General features: G+C 38.4%; 2 protein-coding genes across 5 annotated transcripts in view; one reads left to right on the top strand and one right to left on the bottom strand.

Annotated features, from left to right (window-relative positions):
• The window catches only part of LOC129467455 (atherin-like), a 254,344-nt gene that overhangs the window by 102,505 nt on the left and 133,499 nt on the right, over positions 1-18,340 (top strand). The gene's annotated exons all lie outside the window — the stretch shown is intronic.
• ACTBL2 (actin beta like 2) lies at positions 14,039-16,727 on the bottom strand. Of its 4 annotated transcripts, none has more exons than XM_055252902.2 (2): positions 16,496-16,727; positions 14,039-16,390 (listed from the first exon to the last, which is right to left on the bottom strand). In XM_055252902.2, the coding sequence occupies exons 1-2, from the start codon at positions 16,725-16,727 to the stop codon at positions 15,597-15,599; spliced, it is 1,026 nt and encodes a 341-aa protein (XP_055108877.1). In that variant the 3' UTR covers positions 14,039-15,596. The 4 variants fall into 4 exon arrangements, with proteins under 4 accessions (XP_055108877.1, XP_055108878.1, XP_055108879.1 ...); XM_055252903.2 differs by having other exon boundaries at positions 14,039-16,472; positions 16,599-16,727; XM_055252904.2 differs by having other exon boundaries at positions 14,039-16,508; positions 16,593-16,715.

The raw sequence follows: 18,340 nt of genomic DNA, 5'->3' as shown, positions 1-18,340 counted from the left end.
AAGGAACTCAGGAGCTTCATGAAACTGAGGACTGTTAACCCCAGAAACACACAGAGGCAGCCTCTGTGCAGTCAGCTAACAAGTGGGTCATTGCTCCCACTTTACCCTGCCGAGGACCCAGTTACCTCTTGCATCAGGTACTGACTGCAACAGTTGAATTGCACGTACATTGTTGGCTATGTCTCTCTGTTATCATTAGGTGTTCAATAGCTGCTAAATATCTGTATGCATAAGAATATGCATAACCCATTTGATTGCTATAAAAAAAGAAGGAATTTTACAAGCTGCATTTCTTAAATGAGCTTACACTTCTTTTGAAATACCATGACCTTCTCCATATGTGACAATTGGCCTCTTTTAAGATAAAAAGAATCGGTAATGACTCGTGAGAATAGACCAGATCTGGAGAGTACATGCTACACACTCAAGTCTCAGCAGCTCCATCTATAAACACAAAGCAGGACCAGTTTTTCAAAGCAATCACAGAGCTGGTTTAAGCCTGGGAAACGTTTTGGTTATTTAAGTAATATTTTGAAATTCTAACTTTAAGCTAAAATTGAACAGGTTTCTGTGGGTAGCCTAGTAGTCAGGACTCTGTAATAAACCAATTGTCTACTGCTTAGACTTCAAATGGAGGTATATCAAGTCATCATGTTGTATACATTGAATGTATACAATCTTTGTCAGTTAGATATTTTAATATAAAAAGCTGGAATTTTTAGCAGCTCCAAAATATTTTCTTTTTAAAGAGAAGGAATTGGAAAAGATAGTAAATGAAGGTTGAGCTGATGGGAGTGGATGATTGCTTTGGAACTGGTGGTGACTGTGGAAAATGCAGTGACCGACTGAAGGTGATATCTGAGGTGGAAAGGGGTGTCCAACAAGAGGGAACAGAGATGGAGAAGGAAGTCAGAAAGTGACAAGTCCACTGGTGGACAATGCTGTCCCTGGGACCCAGGTTGTGGAAGTATTGATATCCTGGGAACAGTTTAGAAAGAAGAAAGAAGCAATAGCTTTGTTCATTTTTTTAAAGTTTCCTCTCCCACAACAACTTACCACATTAGCTGGTTGGAAAATGCAAGTTGATTCAAAAGAGAATTGAAAAAATAAAAGAAAATTTTACTCAGGGAGTAGCTTTTTTATAAACAAGTAATAAAATCTAACTTGTGAAGAAACAGTTAAGTCTGTAACCTCACAGATGCTCAAGACGCGTTCCTCGTATCACAGCACCCATCAGTCCTGTGGTCTAATTCATCCTGGACTCTTTGCAGGGCATCATATTTGTATGCACACCCCGTATGGGGGACTAGAGAAACCACCAGAAGTCAGTTTCATTATTCTCTTTTCTAGTTGTCATTTTATTATTCCAGCCAAGGACATGGAATGTCTTGGTAGATTGGATAGATGTGTATACTGACTCATATATATTGACTGAGAGATGCAATGTGTCCCTGTCTGTAATTTCCAAGAAAGTATTGTGATGAGATTATCCAAATCATTTGGCAAATATAAGAAGTGAAAGTTCCATAGTAAATCCAGGAGCAAAGACTAGATCATTTTTCCTGGAACTGTCTGTATTTGAAGAATTAAAAAAGATAATGTTGACCCGACTTGAGCACTTTTATCTAAAACTCAAGAGTTTTATATAGTGTCAACCAACTGTATATAATTTCCATGGAATTAGTTTTTCTTCTCAGTTTGAAGTACTCAGTCTCTTTTGTCTTTAAATTGAAGCCTAGCAATGAAGAGTTCATTATTTCTTAGTTTTATTAGATTTGGACTTTTAAATAGGTAGTCCTATTAGTCTCTGTAGAAATACTGTACAGAGTGTTTCTTTATTTCCTGGAATAAATCAAATATAGCTACATATGTTATATTTTATTATACTATTTATGGCAATATGTAATGGGTTAATATTAAAAGAGTTGGTGGAAATGCTGCAGATTTTCCTTTGGAAGAGGATGACTTCTCCAAGTAATCTATACTCTTAAGTATTGTTGGATTCATATAAAGTTACTTAAGCATATTCCCTGGAATTGCTTGATATTTCATCACATTTTAAAGCATGTGTTTCTTTTCTAAAGCTGTAAACCTTAATATTTCTGGGTCTGGAAATAAAAATTTCAAATGGCAAACATTTCTCACATTTTCAAAGAGAACAGATTCCACCAATGTGAGTGGTTGAAACTTTAAAAGTTCCAAGCAAATGTTCACTTTCAACTGAAATTCTATTCCACATGCCTAGGGAAATCCACGTGAAGCATATTCTCTCAGGCCACAGTCATTCTTCTCCAGGTAAAGGTCTTCAATCTGAAAGCCTGGGAAATGTGCCCCATTGAACAACTTACCTAGCATTAATCGTTTGATGATGCTGTAGATTCTTACTATAATGAGCAAGACCTCCTGCCACTCCTTAACACTCAAGTTACCTGAAAGATAATATACAGTTGGCTCCATGCTACCCACACATAGCCTGATCTCTCTCTTGAGCATGCCACTAAGTACAAGGCTACCCTGCTGTGGATTACATTAATTCTTGGGCTGCTGCTTTCTCTTTCTTTTTGCTGCTGACAATTTCTTTCTCTTAGCCTAGTGTTATCTGCTCCCCTCAGACATTTAGGGTCTGAAAAGAAAGGATCCTGAACTTCAATTTTGGTCTTCCCTGATCCAGCTTCATCAGCAATCCATATTCTTTATGCTTTGCTGCCTCCACATAGTCTACTGATTCTAAACTGCCTCTGGTTCTCATCTGGATAATGCCTTGTTTTTACCATTTTTTAAAAAAATGTAGCTGCTATACACAGAATGAAGAGGACTGCAGCATTCCCTTCAAAGTGTAACTCACCTCTGTATAGAAGTCTTCTGTGATACCACCGGTCCAGAAGTCATAACACTGGCCCTCTCTTGGGTCCATTACGATTTATCACAGCCCTAATACCCCCTGCAAAATTGTTTGGAATAGGCTTCTCAGTCCTCTAAAAATAACCACGCATTAGTGTTCCAGGAGCTATTAGAACCACCTTAATTAGGCCGGGTGCAGTGCCTCGTGCCTGTATTCCCAGCACTTTGGGAGGCTGAAATAGATCACTTGAGGCCAAGAGTTGGAGACGAGCCTGGTCAACATAACCCATCTCTAAAAAAAAGAACCACCTTGATTAGAACACCTTCATGAGACCCTGAATGGCTTTATGAAAATAAAGCATGTGTACACAAGAGCACCAGCCCTTGCTCCAGCAGTCACCAGCAAAGCTGGTTGTTCTTTCTCAGAGGTCATTGAATCATGGAATTTATCACTAGAAATTTTATGTACTTCCTAATATCACTTGTACAGTTGTCTTCATTTTAATTTATATTTTTTAACGTACTTATGTCTTGTATTCTCATCCAGCGCAATCTGGTGAGAACAAACACATTGCTTACTATTCTTTAGTATTCTTTATCTTCTCAGCACAGATCATATTAATCACAATTAATGAAACAATGGTCATGAAGATAAACATACTGCCTCCCTCCCCACCTCAGCACCTTTATGCTGTAATTTTGAATGTGTTGATTTACTCCACCACGTAAGTGCTGTGTTTGCTTTCTGGTTGACTTGGGGTGTCTTCTTCTCTGCCTCTGGTCTGCCAGTCCCAGCTGTTTTACATAGTAGACAATTCTGTCTAGATGTCTTTTTGAGTTGCAGAAAAGAGGACTATAGCCTCTATCTCTACCTTCTTGCTGTGCCAGGTGTATACCAACCAATGTCTTTCTGGACCCTGAAACAACATTTTGTATCTGGAACTCATTACTTTTTCTTCCCAAAGGAAACCTTCGGGGGGCAACTCAGCTGTTGGTCTTACTTTACCTGGTGGGATGATCCTTCACCACCAAAGAACTTGAGCCTTCGTGCTCTGTCTATATGAAATTATAGTATCTTTGGTTAATTTTATCTCTGAACATAGTTATGTAAGTGGTACTCTAGGAGATTTTCTAGGCCTTATCCATATTCATTCTTGTCTCCATAATGAAGCAGCAAACTTACTTCTTCTTTATTGTCAGGATCAGTTATTTATGCCAATAGTAATTTCCTTTTATGCCAGTTTGTCCACTGGTCGGGGAGCTAAAAACGGCCAGGGGATGGTTTTAGTTTTTGATGAAATGAAATAATCTTCATGTTCACTTGTAGAAGTATTCCTCCTTTGACCAAGATTTAGGAAACGATGGCCCATAGGCCTGTCACCTGTTTTTGTAAATAAATGTTTTATTGGAACATAGTCACATTTATTTATTTACATATTGCCTATGGCTGTTTCTAAGCTATAGTGCCAGAGTGATTGTGACAGAGACTGCATGCCCTGCAATGCCTGAAATAGTTACTATTCAGCCCTTTGCAGAAAAATGTTGCCAACTTCTGCTTTAAACTATCAGAGTGCAGAGCTATGGGGATGATAACTATAATTGCAAGGGAGTCATTAGCTGTAATAAAGAGGGGTATTACCCCAACTTCTATTTTTCCATTGCAGGGTCCATGTATCCCAGTCACAGGAAAACACCATTTCTTGCTCACTGGATCAGTGCATGTACTGCACCTGGGGGACAGCACCCCAACCTTTCAAGAGTTGTCTCCTAATTGGCATTGTGACTGATTCTTCAGTACATCGTTCCACTCTTCTATAAGGCCAGTTACTTCTGGGTGATATGGTATCAGACTAGATACTGAAGCTCTTTAACACCCAACCCACTGACCTGCATTTTTTACTATAATGTGAGTTCTTGCTAGGAAGCAATAGCAGCAATCAAGATTGGCAGAGAAGGCAAATCCAAATCCGCTTTTAATTCCAGTGCTTCATCCATAATGGAAAAGGTGCAATGTAATCAACATGCCACCAGGGCTCTGGCTGGCTCCTCTGGAGTATGTCACTTTTTCAGGGCTTGGGGCTGGTTGCTTATGTTAGGAAAGCTGGCACTCAGCTGTGGAAGCAGCCAGAGTAGCCTTGGGCAGTGTGAGCCTGTGGTGTAAGTCCTCTGCATATTCTGCACTGTCCTGTCGTGGCTTTTTAATTCATGAACTCACTGCTCAGGCACTTGAACATCTGAGAAAGAACACTGACAATCCAGCAGTAGGTCAGTGTGATTATTAAGTCTCCTCCACAGTAAGGGCTGTTGAGAATGCATTCACATGAGATATGAATACTTCCCTTTCCGAGTTCCCCTTCATGTCTCCCTCTTAAGTTTCTTGGTCAATCAGTCTCAATTTTATTTCCTTTATTTGTTAGCCACTGCCCTGAAATTAATGTAAATCCTTACCTCAAAGTTAGAGTGGAAACAAACCCTGCATTGATTGCAGATCTGCCTGCTAGGATGACCCCCTTCTCTGCTCTCCTGGCCTATTCCTGTGGCCGGGTTTGAACACTGCAGAACCTGTTTCTGCTTGCTGGCAGCTCTCTGTAAGTCTGGCTCACTTTTTTTTTACTCCTTAGACTACTGATTATAGACAACTCCTCATGAAGTTTCATGTGTGAATTTAAATATGAATATCCTGCACCATTTACAAGGGCAACTGTATACTACAGGCGTATGTTTCAGAGATTGTTGGATACTGGTTCTAAGTTAACATTAATTCCTGGAAACATACACTACCACTGTGACCTACCAGTAAAAAATGGGGACTTATGTGGGTTGGATGTAAGCAATCTGTCTGTCCAACTTATTTATACCTTCAGAATTTACTCAGTCTCAGCCTGAATATAGTACGACCTGATTATGGAGTGCTGCTGGCATGGTAGTTTTTACAGCTAGGTGAACCAGTTTATAATAAGTAGTTCAGGTTGCAAGTTACATGTTAAGATGACATATTCAATCTCTACCTATACTCAATAGCAATTCAAGAACTCTTTTTTGTTTGTTTGTTTGTTTTCTTTTGTTTTTGGGACAGAGTCTCGCTCTGTTGCCCAAGCTGGAGTGCAGTGTTGCAATCTCGGCTCACTGCAACTTCCGCCTCCCGGGTTCAAGCAATTCTTCTGCCTCAGCCTCCTGAGTAGCTGAGATTACAGGTGCGTGCCACCATGCCTGGCTAATTTTTGTATTTTTAGTAGAGACGGGGTTTCACCATTTTGGTCAGGCTGGTCTCGAACTCCTGACCTTCTGATCCGCCCGCCTCCACCTCCCAAAGTGCTGGGATTACAGGTGTGAGACACTGCGCCTGGCTTAAGAACTCACTCTTAAGAAGTATAGTTGTTTGTGGAAACGGGTAATGGGTCGCTTTAAAACTGTAGAGCAGAACTCCCCAAATGCTTTGGCACCACGATTTTGCGGAAGACAATTTTTCCACGGACTTGGGGGTGGGGGAGTGGTTTCGGGATGACCCAATCACATTACATTTATTGTGCACTTTATTTCTATTATTATTAACATTGTAATATATAATGAAATAATTATACAACTTACCATTAATATAAAATCAGTGGGAGTCCTAAGCTCATTTTTCTGCAACTAAATGGTCCCATCTGGGGGTGATGGGAGTCAGTGACAGATCATCAGGAACTAGATTCTCATAAGGAGCTAAGGAGCGTGCAACCTAGATCCCTTACAGGCGCAGTTCACAATAGGGTTTGCCCTCCTACAAATCTAATGCCGCCGCTGATCTGACAGGAGGTGGAGCTCAGGGGAAAATATGAGCGATGGGGAGTGGCTGTAAATACAGATAAAGGTTCTCTAGCCCACCGCTCACCTCCTGCAGTGCAGCCTGGTTCCTAACAGGCCACAGAGTAGTACTGTGGCCCGTGGTTTGGGGACCCCTGCCCTAAGGGATGCTGCTGAACTCCTGCCCTAGGGGATGCTTCCCAACTCTATTGAGTAACTCCACCTACCACAGAATTGTTGAGAAATTTTGTATTTGCTGGGTTGTAAGGATCAAGTCTCAGAATGGCTTTCAATGTAGCCTAAATCCATTGGAGAAATTATCACTCAAAGGTGATAGCATTTTGTTATTTGGAGCATATAGTCTAAAAATATATCCTGATTTCCATCTTCCTCCCTCAAAAAAAAAAAAAAAGTTTCCTGAAGTAAAACCCTTGTTTTGTATTTTTGTGAGATTTATCCCTTGCACTCTTAGTAAGATTTGCTAAAGTTACGTAATACATTCTGCTCTATAGATTCCAAAGTATGATGTAAACCACTATGATGTCCTCTGGCATTATGAGACAGTCATTGAACAATGAATTGTACTACAGAATTGGGCAATTGTCTTAAAACTGCAGCAAGATGGTAAAGTTATCTATGTCCATACCAGGTAAAAGCAAATTTCTAAAAAGTTATTTTTTTTATCCCAGAGAAAAACTATTAACTATATTAATAGCTACAGGGAATTTACTTATTTGCTCCAATAAGTAGCAAATAAAATCTATGTCTAGAATAATAGCTGCATTTTGAATTACCACCAGATTTAGCTTACAAGATACCTCTGGTATTTTTCCAAACCTATCCATTGTTTGCATGACTGCAAATAAAGATCATGTTTTGCTCTGTCCTTTTGTATGCTGACCTCTAAGAACTACATCACCTGGCTTCCCTTGATCTCTGGCTTCTTACTGGGTTTAGACCAATGCGAGACCCCAGTGAAATTGTTGGGGAGTGAAGGAGGGCAGAGGTCAGGGATTTTATTTTCTCTTCTTTGTTTTTCTTTTGCCAGGGTCCTGCCTGGGACTGTATTCCTTTATGGCCATAGCTCCTCTTCCCTGACATTCTTTCTGGGCTATGATCGCACCTCTCCTTTTTCTTAATCCTTCAAGCTTAGTGATGATAATGGATTCTTGCTGTTGTTAGCCCTGGATGTCTTATCATACCTTATTGATTCCTTAATCCTGTCTAGACCTCTGTAAACATTCTTTAATTAAATTTTCTTCAGTTAAAACCCTCTGAGTATTCTCTATTTTACTTGCAAGGACCCTAACTGTTAAAATTAGCTTTTCGTTTTCAGGACCCTCCATTAGGTAAGGCTGTTTTAGGTGTGCAACCAAATGATAAAGCTTTCATCAGATGAGGAAAAAGAGGCTGCTTTGGCTTCAAAGGGGCAGGGCTGGATGTTTGGGATCTCCAGGTTCTCAAATTCTCCTAAATAGCCACTCCGGTTCTTGGGGTCTCATTCTTTTCCATCTTTGCCCTAAATTTAAAATGAAAGTCCTAGTGAATCTGTGAATTCAATCAATGAAGTTTGTTTTTTACGTACTCAGCCCTATTTCTCTAAGAGATAAAGGATTCTTTTAGCTCAGTGTGTGCTTTGAGATATGTGTAGGAATTTAACTTTGTTATACTCTCTTTTAAGCTGGTTGGAGTCAGTGAAGGCAGCCATCCATTCTTCAACATGAAATTAGTCATATCCTTTATACTGTTCAACGACAGTGAAAGCTTTATTCCCCACAGCCTTGCCCCCCAAAAGTGTTTTATTTTAAGTGATCCCAGAAGATATTTTAATGAGCAATTTCTCTCCTGTTTGCCATGAGCTGTAAGATTCCCCTTAATGAATGCTAGTGGGTTTTTTTAAAACTGCCATTAGCCTGAATTTAGCCAGATGACCAATCCTAGAATTGCCCAATTCTTTAGGGGTCTGTTATCTACAATTCCATTCCCTGGTACCAAAATATGTTTCAGTCAACATACTTAATTGCATGCTGCAGAAATTGACTTTAGATAGTTTAAGCAGGAAAAAATATTTTTGAAGGAATAATGAATAGCTCACAGATTCCATTCTTGGGAAATGGACAGAAACCAAAAAGAAAATTAGCTTAAGTTGTGCCAAAGCAATAGTCTGGTTAGGACTCTATTACGGGACCATGCTATCGTCACTGATGAGTTCCTGTGTGACAAAATGCATGAGTAATTTCTCAACAGTTCTTGCAAATTTGCATCACTTTGTCAGATTCTAAGTATTGAAAATCTCAGAATAGAGTATCTGATAGGCTGAGCCTAAGTTCTAGCTGATAATGAACAAGTACAACTCAGGGGCTTGCTTCCCATCAAGGTTCACACAAAAGGGAATTAAAGGAAATTCTTGTTCAATAAAAAGGGCATTAAGTTGCTGGTTAGCTAAAAATCAAGACAAAAACAAAAATGAATCAATCAATATCTACCATATTCATCCTACATACTTGACCCTATGAAGAATTCCTTTGTGGGGGCAATGTTTGAGGAGCAGTCAAGCAGACTGGCTACAGATTTTGGCTACAGTGACTCAAATATGAAAGTAATGAGTAAGTGCTACTGAGATCAGGTAAAAATAAAGAATTAAGAAAGCATTTTTAGTTATCATGGATACATAATAGTAATACATTTTTGTGGGGTACGTGTAATATTTTGATACAAGCATTTAATGTATAATGATCAAATCAGGGTAATTGGGATATCTATCACCTCAAGCAGTTATCATTTCTTTGTGTCAGGAACATTCCAATTCCACTCTTTTAGTTATTTTGAGATGTACGCTAAATTACTGTTAACTATATTGCATGTTCTCACTCATGTGTGGAAGCTAGAAAACACTGAACTCATGGAGATAGTAGAATGATGGTTACCAGCGGCTGGGAAGGGTGGTAGGAAGGAGTGCAGATAAAGAGGGGATGGTTAGTGAGTACAAAAATACAGTTAGATAGAAGGAATAAGATCTAGAGTTTGGTAGCACAAGAATTTTCTTTTTAATTGGTATTTTACCATCTTTTTCATTGATAAAATTTCCTTTCTCTACATCAACTTTTGTTTCTCTGAATCCATCAAAATTTTAAAATTGTACATTTCATCTTTATTTTACTGCTTATAATTTCTTCCATTTTGATAAAATTGACTAATTTAGCCAAAGATGTAATGTTTTGATTCTCATAATTGAATAAATGCCATTTTTATAAAAAATAAGGGTGTGTTCCACATTTCTTCTGGCATTTTACCAACTCATTATCTAGAAATCATAGATTTCAAATGTAATGAGCTCTTAAATTACCAGAGTAATTCAAGATTTATAAAAACTTTATATTTCTGTGGAAAACTTCCATTATGAACATGGTGGACTGTCCTAGAAGATCCCAGCATTTCCACTGAAGAACATGACTTTGTCTTTACTGGTGAGGCCAGCTTTTCCTTTGACAGCCAACTATAGAAAAAAAATAAACAATGTCGAGTAGCTACATTATTTTTAATGGCAAAAATTGCAATTCCTTTTGCACCAACCTAATATTTCTCTACTATAAGAAGGGCTGACATTCAGGGACATTTGAGTGGGTCACAGAGAATATGCGGTGTGAGAGAAGGAGCCATGTTAAAATATCATATTGGTGTCTGGCTTTGCCTGTTCCCTCTCAGCTTATCAAATGGCTGAGAAAGCTTTTCTTACTGCAATACACCCACAAAGGGGACATGAGCAGAAACTTTCATCGTTCTTGCTGGGTCGGCTCTGTGTTTCTGCTTCTTTTGAACCAGACAGTGTCATGGTAGTATATGTATGATTACAAATGTCTCATTCCCAATTCCGGAGAGAATAACTTGCCTTTTAACATATATTGTCAAATAGCCAATTAAATAAGATTTTTCCATTTTTAAAGCAGTGTTATGATGTTGTCTAGATAAAATTTCTGTCATCATATCACAGTGGAACATCTGTTGAATAGATATAACTGAACTTAAAATTATAAGGTGGTTAGGACATCAGATTTGGGATAGGATGAAAAACAAAGCAGGAAAACTTGAGGAGGCTCTAGAGTCTTCATTACTTATGGGATTAGTTTTTTTTTTTTAAATGACAGTTATAACTCAAACAGTTCCTTTTACATTGAAAAAGGAAGTCTTAAAGTAAAAATTTTAATGAGTAGTCTGTCTACTGATATATACATATATATCTTTAAAGACATTCCAACTGTACTTATCAACATCTGGAAGCAGTATTGGGCAAACCACATGCTTAGTTCCTAACTTCAAACATTTTTTGAAAGGAATCTTTTGTAAACTCTGGAAGGAGGCTGTGAATAGTTACCAGAAAGGCACACTTTTTAATATATTATAATGTCTGAATTGTTAGTCAGATATCTGAAACTATCAACTCTAGAGCAATTGGAGCTTAGCAAAAAGAGAAAAATATCAGCAAGAATGCAGATAGATTAAAAGAGCTGAATATACTATTGTACTCTGTGAAAGTCTTTCTTTCTTTTTCTCCCCTTTTCTTTCATCTCTCCCTCTCTCTCTCTCTAAATCTTTCTCTTTCTTTCTTCTAAATTTAAGCAGCCACATAGATGGCACACGTTCCAAAAGATGAGGTTGATGATCCTTTGACCAATCAGAAGAATAGCAAACTTTAATGGACAAGTGAAAGACTATTAAAACCCAGCTCCGCTGGAGGCCATTATCCAAAGCAAATTAATGTAGAAACAGAAAACCGAATACTTCATGTTTTCACTTATAAGTGGAAGCTAACCATTGGGTACTCATGGACATAAAGGAGGCAACAATAGAAACTGGGGCCTACTGGAGGGCGGAAAGGATACAAAGGTTGAAAAACTACTGGGTACTATACTCAGTACCTGGGTGATAGGCTCATTTGTTCCCCAAATCTCAGCATCATGCAATATACCCAGGTAACAAACCTGTGTCAGAGGTATGTACCCTCTGACTCTAAAATAAAAGTTAAAGTAAAGAAACCACAGGAGAAGATTAGAGTTAAGATAAATGAGTGGTATTAAAATGATGTTAGTCTGGGCTGTGTGGTTATGTTGTCCAGCCTGCCACCACTAGACTGTATGGAAGGTGGGTATCTTCTCCAGCCTGCCACCGCTAGGCCATTTCTGTATGTAAGGCAGTTCTCCTGTCTAGCTCACTGCTGCTGGACTCTCTTTCCTGTATGCAAGCCCTTAATAAAATCCCATGTCTTATTAAAAAATGATGTTAATGATAATTTTGACTATGGAATAAATAACATTATGATGGGGAGAAAATAAAATCCAGCTCTACATGTTTAGACGCCTGGGAGAAGTGGATGGAAAAGGAAAGAAAAGAGAGGAAGAAAGAAAAAAGAGAAAATATGCTTCAAAGGAAATATTCTACCAACAAAACAGATGCTAACAGACCAGGAACAGATGCTAACAGACCAGAAGCTGAGAATAGATTGGTAAAAAATAGGCAATGCAGAACTGGGTTCACAAGGTACATCAGAATCCATGAATTCACTAACTTGTTAATTCAAATAATGTCTATCAATATGATGTACCAGGCACTAGGAAAAGGCTGGAAGATTCAAAGGGGGAATAAATACTGTGCCCGTCTCTGTCCCCCGGGTGCACATTGATGATGTTGGAGGTGGGAATGGTGGATACATGTTTGCGATGTGTTTATGAGGCTGTATGCATGTAAACAATACAGTAGGGATTCAAGGGAGGAGTTGTCACTTTTTCTTGGAAGAGGGGATCCTTTTCTAGACTTCTGAAGGATCCTTTTGAAATGAGCCTTTAAAATTGTGAACTTTCTTTGTTTCACATTTTTAAAATGAGTTTCTGGTACAGTCCAATAGAAGTATTCAAAATAAGAATTTCACCATACCAACCCCAATAATTAGTGATCATAATCCTGCCTGAGACACTTAAGAAAAGTTTTTGTGTTTAGTACAACTTGTTCTTTAAGCACATTCTGGCATAGGACATTGAATTAATAATTGTGTAATGAGTGAATAAATATGGCAAAGTCCTTGTCACCCAAAAGATTATCCTTTGATTGCCTGGATAATGTAATACTCATATTTAGGCCCTCTGTATTATAGGATTGTGAATTGCATATCTAGATAGGATATAGTTTGACCTGTATCCCAGGACTACTGTAGCTGACTATTGAAGAACAAGCGCATTTATATGTTAGGAAAGAAGTGTAGAAGAGTGTAGGAACTGGCATTGGATCAGTCATGTTTTCAGAAAAATATTACCTGTGATTGGGAAATAACAGTGTGCAGGGAATTGTGATACAGCCCTGGCCTTATATTGCTACTCAGGAGGCATCACAGAGGGAGAATGAAAATCATTTACAAAGGTATAAAATTAATCTGAGAAGGCTGCTTCAGTGCTGTCTCATCCTCGGAGGAAGATGGATGAAGCAAGTGTCTGAAGACCTTTCCTGTCCATGGAGCCTGTAATGTGCTGGGATTTTGAATTCTGTGGAGCTGTAATTCCTCTAGTTGGCTATGCATTTGGATTTTTAGTGCTCATTCTAGACCCCACTACTCTGAGCCCAGGGCCAGGGACCCTATATTTATATAAAGTTCTCTAAATAACTTGGTTGATGAGCCAGGCTAATGATACATGAATAGCATGTTAATCGTATTACCTATGTAGATGTCATTCTTTGATTCTAAAATATAAAGTTGTGAAATAGGCTGTTTCTTCATTAAACTCATCCATAAATCAGTCAATATTGATAAAGAGGAGAATATCCAAAAACTCTAGGTTCAAGTTTCTGGCATTTTACCAACTTGTTATCTAGAAATTGTAGATTTTATATATAATAAACTCTTAAATTACTACAGTAATTAAAGATTTATAATGCATAGTTTGCATTATGGGGCTCATATTTTCATCTAATGTTGTGGGGCTCTATAGCTCACTCTCTTGTAAGTTCACATTATCTGTCCCATATATATTCCATGGGTGGGAAGTCATTTTTTTTTTTTTTTTGGTAATTCAGAATGCAGGTCAGAATGTTTGTGAGAACTATTCACTCTGCAAATGGAATGCATTGCAGCATATAAATCCAAAATATTGTGATTATTATTGTTGACATTGTCTCTGCCTATTAATTACCTGAAGATCAGTTCATCCAGTAAATCCCAGCTTTAAAATTTAGATTATGAGAAATCTATATAATGTTAAATGGTTAGCTATCCTTTTTTTAAAATTTGCCTTTTAATGTTTACATGATTATGTATGAGGTGCAAAATTGTAACATACAGATGAATAGGTCCCACATATAAAAAGAGATGCTATCTGGATCATTCTGTAATTCTAAGGGAATGGTTGAGAAATAACAGGAAATCTAAGTATACAGGTATGAAGCAATTTTAATGTACTGAAAGCAAGTTATATAAAATAAAGTGTTTTTGGAGATTAATTTTGGTTACATGCATTTTAAAAATTATGTTGTCAGATAAAGGCAATAAGGAATAATCAAATTATTTGAAAAGTATGACCTTAAACAAAAAATTCTTACTGATTCCATTTTAAAGATTTATAACATAAGTACAAGTTTCCCAACTAAGAAAAAAAGAGAAGTGATTCCTCCCTCCAGAATGCCTGATAATGCCTGAATAAGCAATCCAAATAAATATTTTAAATTTTCAGAAATTACCCTGAAAAATACAAATAATGCTGATATCCAAATATTCAGAAATCACTGCATAGATTGGAATAAATATACTGGTACTTAAAATTGGTTGATAAATCACCACTGGAGTAACTAAAATATTTTAGACATTATAGGAAGATACATTGATATTTTCAAAGATGTTAGTATCTCAGAGACACTTTGCATAAATAAGTATTGCTAGTTACTGGACATAATAAAGTAGAATTATTCTAAAAGCTTTCCAAGGATAAAACTGTGTTAGTATACTGGTAGTAAAATGAATAATTAATAAAGATGCTGCAGCTATATTTTCTCACAGTGAAATCCTTGCATAAGAGAAGTATCTATAATCCTGGTCTACGGAAATTATTCAAGATGTGCTATTATGCTAAGAAATAGAAATAAAATTACCTCTGTCAAATTGTACCATAATGACATTAATTTGATATTATAATATCTATCTCTTTTAAGAATTAGACGTTGTCTGTAGTTTTGGTATAAGGAGGTTCAATGAGAAAGATATTAAAATATGATTTGACCAGCAGAACTCCACTATGAGCTGAAAATTTAGATGATTTATAAACATTAATGGAATGGTGGCTGTCTCATTATGCTTATTTAGTAACGGAAACAATTAAAATATGTACCTTTTACAATGATGACTTTTGGGAGTAAAGAAATTCACATTGGCTGTTCAGATAGCTAGATACATCAGTATATTTCACAATATATTTTATTTCCCTGGTGCTTATGTATATATGGATATTATTGAACTTTATAATTCATTATCTCCATACAAAGAAGTAAACAAAACAGATACTTAACTAGTAAGACATGGCTGCTAAATGCATACACACCTTTTTTTTTTTTAACAAGTTTATACAGCCTGTTCTTGTCAAATATTTTAGCGAGAACTAGGTTTTAAAGCTTGATAATTATAGTTATCCATTCTGAAATGACATTTCTCGTGATTTTACTCCTTGTCACTTATATGTATTTAAGCTGGCCTACCTATCTTGGAACAGTACAGGCAAAGAAAAAAGAATATGGTATTAGAATTCACCTTCACTTGACGGAGATCCGGATGTGGTTATCTGGGTAAGAGCCCAGGATACTTGGATGGAGAGATGGGTTTGCTGGTTTACACTAGGAAGAGTGACGTATTTACCTCGATTCTATTGAAAGCGGATAAAAGCAGTACCGTCACTGTGACCTAGGAAAGGGGAAAATGTAAGCTCACTAATCTGGAAGCCCATTCAGAAACATTTTCTGTGAACGATAGGAGGACCAGCCTCATCATATTCCTGCTTACTGATCCACATCTGCTGGAATGTGGACAGGCTGGCCAGGATGGAGCCCCCAATCCAAACAGAATACTTCCGCTCTGGGGGAGCTATGATCTTGATTTTCATGGTGCTGGGTGCCAGGGTTATGATTTCCTTCTGCATCCGGTCAGCAATGCCTGGGTACATGGTGCTCCCTCCAGATAACACGGTGTTGGCATAGAGATCCTTGCGAATATCCACATCGCACTTCATGATAGAGTTGAAGGTTGTCTCATGGATCCCACTGGACTCAATGCCCAGAAAGGAAGGCTGGAAAATGGCTTCAGGGCATCGGAAGCGTTCATTACCAATGGTGATCACCTGCCCATCAGGAAGTTCATAGCTCCGTTCCAGTGAGGAGGATGCGGCTGCCCTGACCATCTCCTGCTCAAAGTCCAGGGCTACGTAGCACAGCTTCTCTTTGACATCTCGCACAATCTCCCGCTCAGCGGTGGTGGTGAAGTTATAGCCTCGCTCTGTCAGGATCTTCATGAGGTAATCAGTCAGGTCTCTGCCTGCCAGATCCAGGCGTAGAATGGCATGAGGCAGGGCGTAACCTTCATAGATGGGCACGGTGTGAGTGACCCCATCCCCAGAATCCATCACGATGCCTGTGGTCCGTCCTGAGGCGTAGAGGGACAGCACAGCCTGGATGGCCACATACATGGCTGGTGTGTTGAAAGCCTCGAACATGATCTGAGTCATCTTTTCCCGGTTGATCTTGGGGTTCAGGGGTGCCTCGGTGAGGAGGATGGGATGCTCATCTGGTGCCACACGGAGCTCATTGTAGAATGTGTGGTACCAGATCTTTTCCATGTCGTCCCAGTTGGTGACCACTCCATGCTCGATAGGATACTTCAGGGTCAGGACGCCTCTCTTGCTCTGAGCCTCATCTCCCACGTAGCAGTCCTTCTGGCCCATGCCTACCATAACGCCCTGGTGTCGAGGACGCCCTATCATGGAGGGGAACACAGCCCGGGGGGCATCGTCACCACCAAAGCCTGCCTTGCACATCCCTGACCCATTATCCACTACCAAGGCAGACAGCTCATCGTCAGTCATGGTGCTGGCCGAGATCTTCCAGACGAGTGAACAAGACAAGTGAATAGACTGTGAGTAAGAGAAAGTGAACAGGCCTAAAACACTCCAGAAATGCCTTCAGACAGGGGAGCCTGCACCGGGACCACAGGTATTTAAAGGAACACACTGACCCCACCCATGTCCTACTCCACCAGTTCCCAGCATTTCCAGGTGAGGTCACCTTTGAGGTATTAATGATGGTGATGATTATATAAACCATTAGATCTTTCTACATAAACAGAAAATTGGCTTCCAAGTGGTCAAATCTCAGGTTCCTGTAATTAGGCAACCCACACAAGACCGTCAGCCTGACTGGTGAGGTCTCTAGATAACTATGATGATGCAGTTGGGGATATAAAAGCAAGATGAAAGAAAGCTGGTGCTAGGTATGGCAACACTGCTGGGAGGAAGGCTCCCTCCTTAGCGTCCCTGAGGGTTCACTTTCCCTACACCAGCTTTACCTTTTCATTCTGAAGATATTGTTCTGATGAGGGGTCTTACCCTGCAATCTTTACTTTTTCAAGATTTTTGTTTCCATTAGATTCCTAATCCCACAGGATGTCATCATCGTAGAGACTGTTTTAGTAAATGAAAATAATAAATGGCTAAGGATGGCCTGATGGCTGTAATTACAATGCACTTGTGTCAAGCAAAATGTAGAGATATTTAATAGACTTCTAATCCATCAGAGATCAAGCAAAAGCAATAGAATGATTACTAAAGTTAACCCCTGTAGATATTTTTTTCTGATATAAATTTCTAATAACCAAATTTTATTAAACATTTACTGTGTCTAGACATTGTTCATAGAACCAGGTTCATTGGGTCCATGTTAATTGTATAATGATTGAATGTCAACTATTTTGCATGATTTATTAAGATGTAGGTTATAAAAATTTATTTATTTGCAACAACTCTTGAGTTCTGCAACAATGAACAAAATGAAGTGATAAGACAAATTTGAAAAATTATATATTTAAACTAATCCTTAAAACATTTTGATCTTCAAGATACATATACTATATTATAACATTAAACCTCTATGTGTTACTAAAATCTATACAATTAGAATTATATTAGCTTCCCTTCCATTTCAAGATATTACACCCTGATCACTTCATAGCAATAATTTGTTTGGATTCCATGTTTCATATAGAAATACAGACTACCTGAAAAGTTGTGTATGATGGTAAAATGTAGGACATCAGCAATGTGTTACAGAGAAATAGCATTTAAGAAAGCTCATTACTTCTGCTCCCCTATGTGTCAGGCAAATAGAATATAATTATCTTTGTCAGCTCTCGTAAAGCAAAGAAATTTTCCATGTCTACATGTGAGTTCTCCAAAATCACCTTTATTTGGGTTCCTCATTCATTCATTTACCCAATAAAGCTTGCTTTGTAAGAGGTAGCACAGTCCCTATTTACTGGACAAAAAACACCCTCCAGCTCAAGGCCAGGAGAACTAGCCTGAGTCTTTGCTCATTGAGCCTCTTGGAGAGTCATGGTGTAGCACCAAGCTGTGAGCATCCAGCCCTCTTCTTTTGTCTATAGCTTGATATAGATTTATTTTATCCAGTGCTATAATATGCCTTC

This window comes from Symphalangus syndactylus, chromosome 18 (assembly GCF_028878055.3).
Source record: "Symphalangus syndactylus isolate Jambi chromosome 18, NHGRI_mSymSyn1-v2.1_pri, whole genome shotgun sequence".
NCBI lineage: Eukaryota > Metazoa > Chordata > Mammalia > Primates > Hylobatidae > Symphalangus > Symphalangus syndactylus.
Note: the sequence above shows the minus strand (reverse complement) of the source record. Positions and strands in the feature narration are given on the sequence as shown.

Bases quoted from the DNA above. Each gene is read 5' to 3' on its own strand.
- ACTBL2 (XM_055252901.2), bottom strand. From the start codon at position 16,727: ATGACTGACGATGAGCTGTCTGCCTTGGTAGTGGATAATGGGTCAGGG.